The sequence below is a fragment of the Apaloderma vittatum genome, unplaced genomic scaffold, assembly GCF_000703405.1.
Source record: "Apaloderma vittatum isolate BGI_N311 unplaced genomic scaffold, ASM70340v1 scaffold1913, whole genome shotgun sequence".
In the NCBI taxonomy this organism is placed as follows: Eukaryota; Metazoa; Chordata; class Aves; order Trogoniformes; family Trogonidae; genus Apaloderma; species Apaloderma vittatum.
The window spans coordinates 22635-31946 of NW_009706197.1; the positions used below are offsets into that span (position 1 = coordinate 22635).

Below are 9312 nucleotides of genomic sequence, written 5' to 3' on the forward strand. Positions count from 1 at the left end.
TTGGTACTGAGTGCCTGCCACTCTACGGTCACAGTTCAGGAGCGGTGGTGTGCTTTGCTCTGCTGCAGGATTTCCCAGATGACTAACAGTGGGGTTTTTTTGCTTACAGGAGCTCACAGGAAAGCTGCCACGAGAATACCCCCTAGATCCTGGGGAGGAGCCACCTATTGTAAGGAGAAGAATAGGAACTGCCTTTAAACTGGATGAGCAGAAAATCCTGCCTAAGGGAGAGGTGAGGCTCTACCCTTCCCCCGTGTCCCCAGTTCAGGTCTCTGAGATTCCCACCGTGCATCCCATAGGAACCATCAGCCCTACAGGCATTTTTGGTTTAAATGACTAGAGTTGGTCATTGTGCTTTTTTTTTTTCCTTTGCTTTTCTAATATCCATCAGAACAGAAAGGCAGCCAGAGAGTTGGTGGCCTTAGTTGAGACCCAGAGTAAAGGTTAAACCCTCAAAATTCAGCCCTGGCTTTGCTAGACATGAGAGAAAGAGCCTGGGTGACCAACTGGACCGTGACAATCCCAGTGCTCTGGTGCCCAAGTGCAGTGATTTATGTGAGTTGGGAGCACATCACGAGCCCCTCAAGCCTTCTGAGCCCTGCTGCTGCCCTGGCTTGTTACTGCAAACAGCCACTTGCTTTCTGCTTCAGTAGCAATCCAAATTCAGGTCTCCTTAGAGGAGGGAGAAAAGCACCACAAATACCTGTCTTAGCCCCACGATGGAAAGATGAAAGTATTTTGTTCCCCAGTCCTTAAACAAAAGACCCTTCATCCTTACCTATGGGGAACTGGAATTGTGTTTTTCTAAGTTTGCCAGGCAGTGTTTGTTCTCTTGCCTTGCTCCCACAGTGTGCTGGGTCAGAGCCCTGAACCGTGGCTGTGAAAACAGGCCTGCAGCAGCTGTAAGGCGGGACCAGATTCACAGAAAAGCTATTGTCTGCAGAGACGCATTTGTCTCAAGACACTTGTGTGTATTCCAGTCTTGAGTTTCCTTTTTATTTTTGTAAGGGGGAGAGACTGAAGCTGGTGTGACTGTGTGGTTTTAAGTCTCCGTTCAGCCAAGGAATTAACTGTTTGTCGTTTTGTTGGCATTTTCCTTCTCCTGGAAAAATAAACAGCTGGAGCTCTTTAGTTTTGTTCTCAATGGAGCCTGGGAGAGAAATTCCACCGCAGTCAAATATTCATGAACTAGCACATTTAATTAAGCTTTTCAAAGGGAGGCACGGATTAGTTACTCCTAAAACCCCTGCAGTCTGTTGGCTGCTCAGTTATAACCTGATCTCCAGCTTCCTCAGATCTTACTGCTGCAAGGCAGCTTTTGAGGCCAGCAGGCGAGGAATCTCCTCACTCCGGTGGCAGGGTTAGGTGGGGAGAGCACGAAGGTAAAGCAACTCCTCCCCGTTGCGGGCGCTCTGCCTTTTGGCATCAGCAATTCAAACACGCTGACTCAGCTGTTCTCTACCTCCCTTTTCATCCCTCAAACTTCGAGACTGTGTTTTAAAACCATAAATTTCTTTTCTCGAAGAATGATGTCAAGCTGTGTTTATTTGGCTGCCAATTTGAGAGCGTTTTGGAGAGGCCAATGATGATTTTCATGTGCTTTTCAGCAAGTGCAAACACTAGAAACTCAATTTAAAACCAAAGGTAAAATACTCCCGCAGTCACGTAAATTCAGGACCGATATTACCAGCTGTGACAAGGACCTGAAGCAAGGCACTTCCATCTGAACATAGATGATAGCCCTCATTTGCTGAGGCTTTATTTATAGGGACCTCACTGGAAGAAAATAGACAGTTATAGCTGGGAGGAAAATTAATATGTTTTTTCTAGGATATACTGAATAATTTAGAACTGAATCTGTGAGGGTCTGAAGTGACAGCTCACATCAAACGCACCGTACCTTTAGTCAGAGCTTTGTCAGACCAAGACTTGCAGGGAAGGGTCCTGTTGTATTTCTTGATAATCGTCTCTAGCTGGTCCATAATTCTTGACTCAGAGAAGGATTTTACCAGATGACGGCAAAATTCCAGGCCTTAAAATTCTGTGGTGTTAAATTCTCTTTTAATAAGTTGGGCACTGATAGAGCTTATAAACTCTTCAAAGCAAAAAGGTATTTGTTAAAAAAATGGGAGATGGGTTCAGTCTTCAATGAAGTGAGGGAAATGATAATTACAGTTTTAAGGCAATGCTGACTCACCGCTGACAGTGAAGGGATTTTTTTTTTTAAAGCCAGAAGCCCAGAATAAAAGCTTCAGAGAGCGACTTCAGTCTGATTAAATCCCACAGCATCAGCTCTTGCAGCGTGCGCTGTCGCTAGACAAAGAGAAAGGATTTGAATTTGCGTAGTGGGGATCTCCATGATTAATGTGTGGCTGCCAGCGCTTGCAGTCTGAACTCCCACCATTCACTAAAAGGGAAGCTCGTCAGTTTTTCCCAAATTCACAATGGGCTGTGTTGCCCTTTCGAGCAAACCAACACCAAAAAGTCCATCGAGCTGGGGAAGGTCACCAGATTCATTGCAGATTAGCGAGTCCCTTTGCAGCTCACAGCTTGGGGTCCTGCTCCAGACCAGGGAGCTCTATATCAGCCTCTACGATGGCATAAAATCGCCTAATCCCCTTGACTTTGGAAGATAACTAAAAATCGGTACGTAGATTCCAGGCTACACGTGGTTGCATTTAAAGATTGAGCTGAGACCCTCCAGAGGCTCATGCTGGAAACACGAGTCCTTTTTGGCCTGCAGAAGGCTTGCTGTCACACACTGCTCGCTCTGACATCACCCTTAACTCAAGAAGACAATTTTCTGTTGCAGTCGGTGGCAGCAGCCCATAATTACTTCAGCTCGTACCCTCCCTTGGGTTTTGACAGCCGTACACCAGACAGGAGTTAGCCCTTTTTTGGCTCTTTTACCCCAAAGAGTGTAGTGGGTGCCAAGCAAACCTGTCAGGAAGGTTAAAGCTGTAGCTTAGCATCAGTACATAGCCCTGAAATCAGACAGGGCTCGAATACAGAGATGGGAAACAGGGAGAAGGAGCGGGTGGGAGGCAGGAGTCACACAGAGAGAGGTGTGGAATGATGGATGTGTCAGCAGTGGTGCCTCGTTGAACAAGGCCGTGTAGAACTGCATGAAAAGCCAACAGCACAGCAGTGTTAGGGCTGGAGCACACACGTCCTCCTTGGGTGGGTCATCCCTTCCCCAGCTGTGCTCCCAGGCACTTGTGGGAGCACATGATGGTGGGAGGGTGTGCTCAGGGAGCCCTGAGATGAGGGGAGCAGTGTGATCGTGGATGCTTTGATTATGGAGAGCCTTGGTTGGAGGCCACTGGCCAGGTTCAGGAGGAGCTTCCCCATAGCTGGGCTGGGAGGGTTTGATGGTAGCCAGAATCCACTTGCCTTTCCCCAGGAGGCAGAGCTGGAACGCCTGGAGAGGGAGTTTGCCATTCAGTCCCAGATCACGGAGGCCGCCCGACGCCTGGCGAGCGACCCAAACGTCAGCAAAAAGCTGAAGAAGCAGAGGAAGACATCCTACCTGAACGCACTGAAAAAACTGCAGGAGATCGAAAACGCCATCAATGAATATCGCATCAAATCTGGAAAGAAGCCAACTCAGAGAGCCTCCCTGATCATCGACGGTAAGTGGGACTTAGTGCTCACCGCATCACAGAAGGGCCTGGGGAGGGCAGGGAGCAAAATTCTTGCCGTGAGACACGGATTTCCCCTCCCTCCTCTTCCTTCTCCTGTCTGGAGGACTCTGTGGGTGCTGACAGTCGGGCTGGGCTCTCCCGTACCAGCGTGCTCTCAGGTGGGCGTCTGGGCGCGTGCTGTGCGTTCGGGACGTGCTGGTTCACGGCGCAAAGAGCGGGGTTGTGCTGTAGATGGTAAGTGTGTCAGGGAAGCAGACGGTGACTCCTCTATTCACCTATAAAATTGCTCTGTTAACGTCTCCTCCGGAGCGGTGCTGTACAAATGTAATTAATGTTAGCAGATTGGGGTGAGCTCTCTAGCTGAAAGGCATCTGTAAAATCAAAGTGGTAGCACTGTCATTGCTGTGTTCAGATGCTTTTTTTTTTTAACAGTGTAATTCTCAGGGCGCTTTATGGTTTCCTAGGTTGTTGATTGGTTTTTCATGAAATCCATTAACTTGCTGCTGCAGTTCTTTCTCCCTTGCTGATTTTGCCCTTTCCCTTTGACTTTCAGAGCTTTTCTCTCTGCCTTTGTAGCAGGAACTGAGATTAGAGCTGTTGTATTTGTGACCTGGGTACCAAGTTGTGCTGCAGTCAGGGATAACAGACAGCCATGAGGACAGAGGCTGTGGGAGGCAGCTCAAACATGTGCAAGCCAAGGACATGAGAGCTTCTCATGCCACACCTTGAGTACTGTGTTCAGTTTTGGGCACCTCAGTATAAGAGAGATATCGAGGTGTTGGAGCGAGTGCAGAAGAGGGCAACAAAGCTGGTGAAGGGCCTGGAGAACAGACCTTATGAGGAGTGATTGAGGGAGCTCATCATGCTCTACAGTTACTTGAAAGGACATTGTAGAGAGGTTGGTGCTGGTCTCTTCTCACAGGTAATTAGGGACAGAACCAGGGGGAATGGTTGCAAGTTGCAACAGGGCAAGTTTAGGCTGTACATTAGGAAGAAATTCTTCACAGAAAGAGTGGTCAGACACTGGAACAGACTGCCTAGGGAGGGGGTTGAGTCGCCATCCCTGGATGTGTTCAAGTGTCGCTTAGATGTGGTGTTGGGTGATATGGTTTAGGGGTGACCTCGTAGTGTAGGGTTAATGGTTGGACTTGATGATCCCAAGGGTCTTTTCCAACCTGAATTGTTCTGTGATTCTATGATTCTCCTGCTCCTACAGAGGATGCTCAGGAAGCGTTCTTCCTTGAATTCACAAGACTGGTACATACTGTGAGCCTTTAGTTAGCAACAGGGTGATCATTTTAAGAAAGTGGAGATCAAACCCAGAGTCCTTAAGGCCTGAGATGCAAATCTGGCTAATAGCACCGTGCTGTTTCGCATCCTCCGGGGAATCTCAGATCTCCGTTGTGACTCGGTCTTAGTCACAGAATCACAGAAAGTTAGGGTTTGGAAGGGACCTCAAAAGATCATCCAGTCCAGCCCCCGTGCCCCCATTAACTGAAAAGAGTGAGCAGCTCCTTGAAAGGCAGCCTGCTAGTGAGAGGCTTAGCCTGCAGCTCTGCCCTCCGAGACTTGAGAGTGGGCTGAGTCAGTCATTTGTGGGAATCTCGCCTCTCGGCTGTGCGAGGAGGAAGATGTGGGTGACTGCTTGAAGCTAAGACTCAGTGGACAAAGATCAGCATGCAGTTCAGCCCCTGGTCACCGCGATTCTCGGAGACCGTCTGACCATCTTTATGCTTTCTTCCCTTCAGAAGGAAACATTGCCAGTGAAGACAGCTCGCTCTCGGATGCCCTCGTTCTTGAGGATGGTATGTTGGCTGCTTTATGTTCTAGAGAGCGGGAAGGAAACAGGGAGGGATGTGCAAACGCCTGATGGACACTCAAAATGGAGAAACTGTTCTGTATAATAATCTACCCAAACATCCCAGTAGCAAAAATGGTTGGTTTCTCCTGACCCCACACTCCACCTTGTAGTCAGACATCAAGCCTGGAGCAATGAGTATTGCTGTGGTTACTGCTCTGAATTTTTCAGAAGACCATCCCAGGATGCCCCTTATTTTCTCTTCAGGTTTCAGTTGTTTTAATTGCTTTTGTCTTACTGGCCGTTCCCTCCCAAAATGGGAATGTCAGCCGGTGCACTTTGGAAAGTTGGGTCTTCAGGGTTGGTCCTGAATGCAACCAAAAGAAGTGGGGTAAGGAAGCAAGTTCTGGTGGTGTGGTGGTGTCCTGGGGGTTGTGCTACCAGTGGCGGGCTCACACAACCGTCACCTCTCTCCCTTCCTCTCTTCACAGAGGATTCTCAGGTCACCAGCACAATATCCCCTCTCCATTCCCCTCACAAAGGACTCCCTCCCCGGCCACCTTTGCACAACAGGCCTCCTCCTCCGCAGTCGCTGGAAGGCCTCCGCCAGATGCATTACCACCGCAGTGACTATGACAAGTCCCCCATCAAACCCAAGATGTGGAGTGAGTCATCCTTGGATGAACCCTATGAGAAGGTCAAGAAACGCTCCTCACACAGTCATTCCAGGTGAGCCAGCTATCTTGAAGCTCCATCATGGAGACAGTCCTTCCTGCTTTCAGGAGGGGTGGGTGTGAGCCCTTTCAGAATTTACAAAGCTGTCCCTTAACAAGAGGAGACTTTTAGGTGTTCTGGCCAGTAGGCATGTCATAAAAATAGGCTGCAGCCACATGACTGCTGCTTGGTATCTCAGTGTTGTTTTTAAATATACAGAAAGGCAGGATGGTGGATCATCTGAGGGCTTTGACAGGGCTTGGCTTTCACCTCCAGCTATGCAGAAGCTCGAGCTCCAGGATGCAGCTCAGAGCAGCAACTGCCCCAACTCCCACTCCCCCCAGCGAGATCATGGGCACGTGCCTGAGATCTGCAAAGAGGTCTGTGAGCCCCTTCCCCAAATTCCTGCCCAGGAACTGAAGCAGGGTGTTTGCTCTGCAGTAGTCACAAGCGGTTCCCCAGCACCGGGAGCTGTGCCGAGGCCGGAGGCAGCAGCTCGCTGCAGAACAGCCCCATCCGGAGCCTTCCCCACTGGAACTCCCAGTCCAGCATGCCGTCGACACCAGACCTACGGGTACGCAGTCCGCACTACGTCCACTCCACGCGGTAAGTCTGCCCGGCTCCGGTCTCACCTTGCTTACCCTGAAATAAATACTCTTTGATCCTTCCCCCAGGATATGAATTAATAACCCAGCTCAGGAAAGGACACAAACCAGTCCTATTCACATGTAAGTCTCATGTACTGTTGCCAGTAGGGAATTTGTCCCAAACTGAGAACTGGAAATCACTTTAGATAGAGATCCTGCCCCTCATCTTCCCCTCAAAGCAATCAAGCTTTTCTTCCACTGGGACTTTTCATCTCAGAGACTGTTTATAGGCACTACAAACCTCATGCTAGGTTTAAAAGGGATAGAATCATAGAATTATAAAATCAAAGAATGTGTTGGTCTAGAAGGGACCTTTAAAGGCCATCCAGTCCAGCCCCCCTGCAGTGAGCAGGGACACCTTTAACTGGATCAGGTTGCTCAGAGCCCCGTCAAGCCTGACCTTGAGTGTCTCCAGGGATGGAGCCTCCAGCATCTCTCTGGGCAACCTGTGCCAGTGTCTCACCACCCTCACTGTAAAGAACTTTTTCCTAACATCTAATCTAAATCTACCCTGGCTGTGGTGCTACTGCTAAATTCTGCAGTAAATTCCTCCGTGGGTCGAGCTGGAGAGAACACGTTGTTTCCTGTCTGATACAAAATGTTGGGTGGTGTTAGTTCTCTCTCACAGATAAAATGTTTGCACGTGTGATCTTACGTGGAGAGGGAACCTGCATAAAGCAATCCACCCGAGGATCCAAGTGGCAGTGGAATAAGCCCAGGGTTGACAGAGGAGAATGCTGAAGGGTGTAAGGGAGGTGATTTGATGTGCGTGGCCCACTTTGACTCCCAATTTTTGGCAGTTTTTCTACAAACTGTTCGTCTTCTTTGTTATTTTGCTTTCGTGGCAAACCCCACGGACACTGCAGGAAGCAGAGCTGAGGCCAAGCTGCGTGCTGTCACGTGTCCTGCCCTAAGGGCAGGTGCCACCATCAGGTAGCTCAGCACAAATCAAGTCCTGCCGACACGTCCGACTCCGGGCAGAGACAGTACAAGGCATTAAGGCCTCGGCTTAAGGCTGTTACAAGTATTTTGCTGGGAATACGCAGCGAGAGTGCAATGTTTGTTAACTCTGGAGCCGAGCTGCATAAGAAATGAGCTTGGTGCAGTGCTTGGCAAGTGGCCTTGACCGCGTTAGGGGCCATTTGGGTGTTTGAAACAGCCCTTGCTCAGTCTGTGGCTCATTCATGAGCGGTGTGCCCTGGCCTTGGCTGGTTGTCATGCAAGTGTGTGACTTGTCACGGGGTGTTCCTGCTCCTTGCACGGATGGCTGAAGCTCTCCAAACGGTTGTAGTGAATAGAGACCACTCAGACTTGGACCCGAGTGGAGCCTTGTAAACTTGCATTTTGGGGCGATTGCCTGAAGAGATGGCACCCACTGACACAGTCTTACATGTGCTACCCTCAGCTAGGCTCCACGAAAACTTGGCAGCATGAGAGAGGTGACTTTTCAAAGGCCAATGGAGAAATCACTGCATTCTAGGATAGTTCTGGGCAGTCTGTCTGTCTGTCTCACCCCAGGTAGAGTTACCTGTGCAGGGCATTCACAAGCCACTTGCAAGGGAATCCCACCACCTCTGAGGCTAAGGTCTCAGGATTTGTAGAGCAGCAGCGAGGTGAGCGTGGCAGCACAAGGATGGTGCTGGTTCAGACGGCTCTGCCCCAGGGCTGCACCAGCAGAGCCAGGGCTTGAGGTCTCCAGGTATCACCGCTCAGACTGGCACTTTCCCAGGGTGGCAAGCCACTGAGGAATCGGGCTGGGCAAGGCTTTGTGTCCCACCAAGGAGACTGGAGAGGGCAGGAACAGGACCTGATCGCTCCAAACACTGCAGAGAAGCAGGTTGCTTTGCAGCCAGAGGCCCCACACGGTGCTGGAAGGCTCCAGGTTTTCAGCGCCCTCAGATTTTGTTGCCAGCAGAGCTGGCCTTGTGTGCAGAAGGGGATGGGGAGTGCTTCGTCCTGTTAGCTTAACCAGAGTTGATCTTTTTTTCCTGGTGCCTGCAGGTCAGTAGACATCAGCCCAACCAGACTGCACAGCTTAGCTCAGCACTTTAGACACCGGAGCTCCAGTTTGGAGTCACAAGGCAAGCTCCTCGGCTCGGAAAATGAGACAGGGAGCCCCGATTTCTACACCCCAAGGACTCGTAGCAGTAACGGCTCTGACCCCATGGACGACTGCTCTTCCTGCACCAGCCATTCCAGCTCTGAGCACTACTACCCCGCTCAGATGAACCCCAACTACTCCACCCTGGCAGAGGACTCCCCATCGAAAGCCAGAGAGCGGCAGAGGCAAAGGCACAAATCGGCGGGCAACCTGGTCTCTTCCAATTCAGGGAGTATGCCCAACCTGGCTGCGAGGAACGGGACGGGGCACCACCGCGTCTACCTGCACAGCCAGAGCCAGCCCTCCTCCCAGTACAGGATCAAAGAGTACCCCCTGTACATTGAGGGCAGCTCCACACCTGTGGTCGTGCGGAGCCTGGAGAACGACCAGGAGGGACACTACAGCGTG

At 50.4% G+C, this 9312-nt stretch overlaps 1 protein-coding gene across 1 annotated transcript in view; it reads left to right on the forward strand.

Moving 5' to 3' along the window:
- FRMD4A (FERM domain containing 4A) overlaps positions 1 to 9306 on the forward strand; it is a gene marked incomplete at both ends in the record, with an annotated part of 28323 nt that extends 19017 nt beyond the window's left edge. The window contains 6 exons of the mRNA XM_009865676.1: positions 110 to 232; positions 3404 to 3632; positions 5393 to 5449; positions 5934 to 6171; positions 6598 to 6762; positions 8805 to 9306. Of these exons, the coding sequence (XP_009863978.1) occupies positions 110 to 232; positions 3404 to 3632; positions 5393 to 5449; positions 5934 to 6171; positions 6598 to 6762; positions 8805 to 9306 (1314 nt within the window). The remainder of the gene's footprint in view (positions 1 to 109; positions 233 to 3403; positions 3633 to 5392; positions 5450 to 5933; positions 6172 to 6597; positions 6763 to 8804) is intronic.
- Positions 9307 to 9312: the final 6 nt, after the last annotated feature.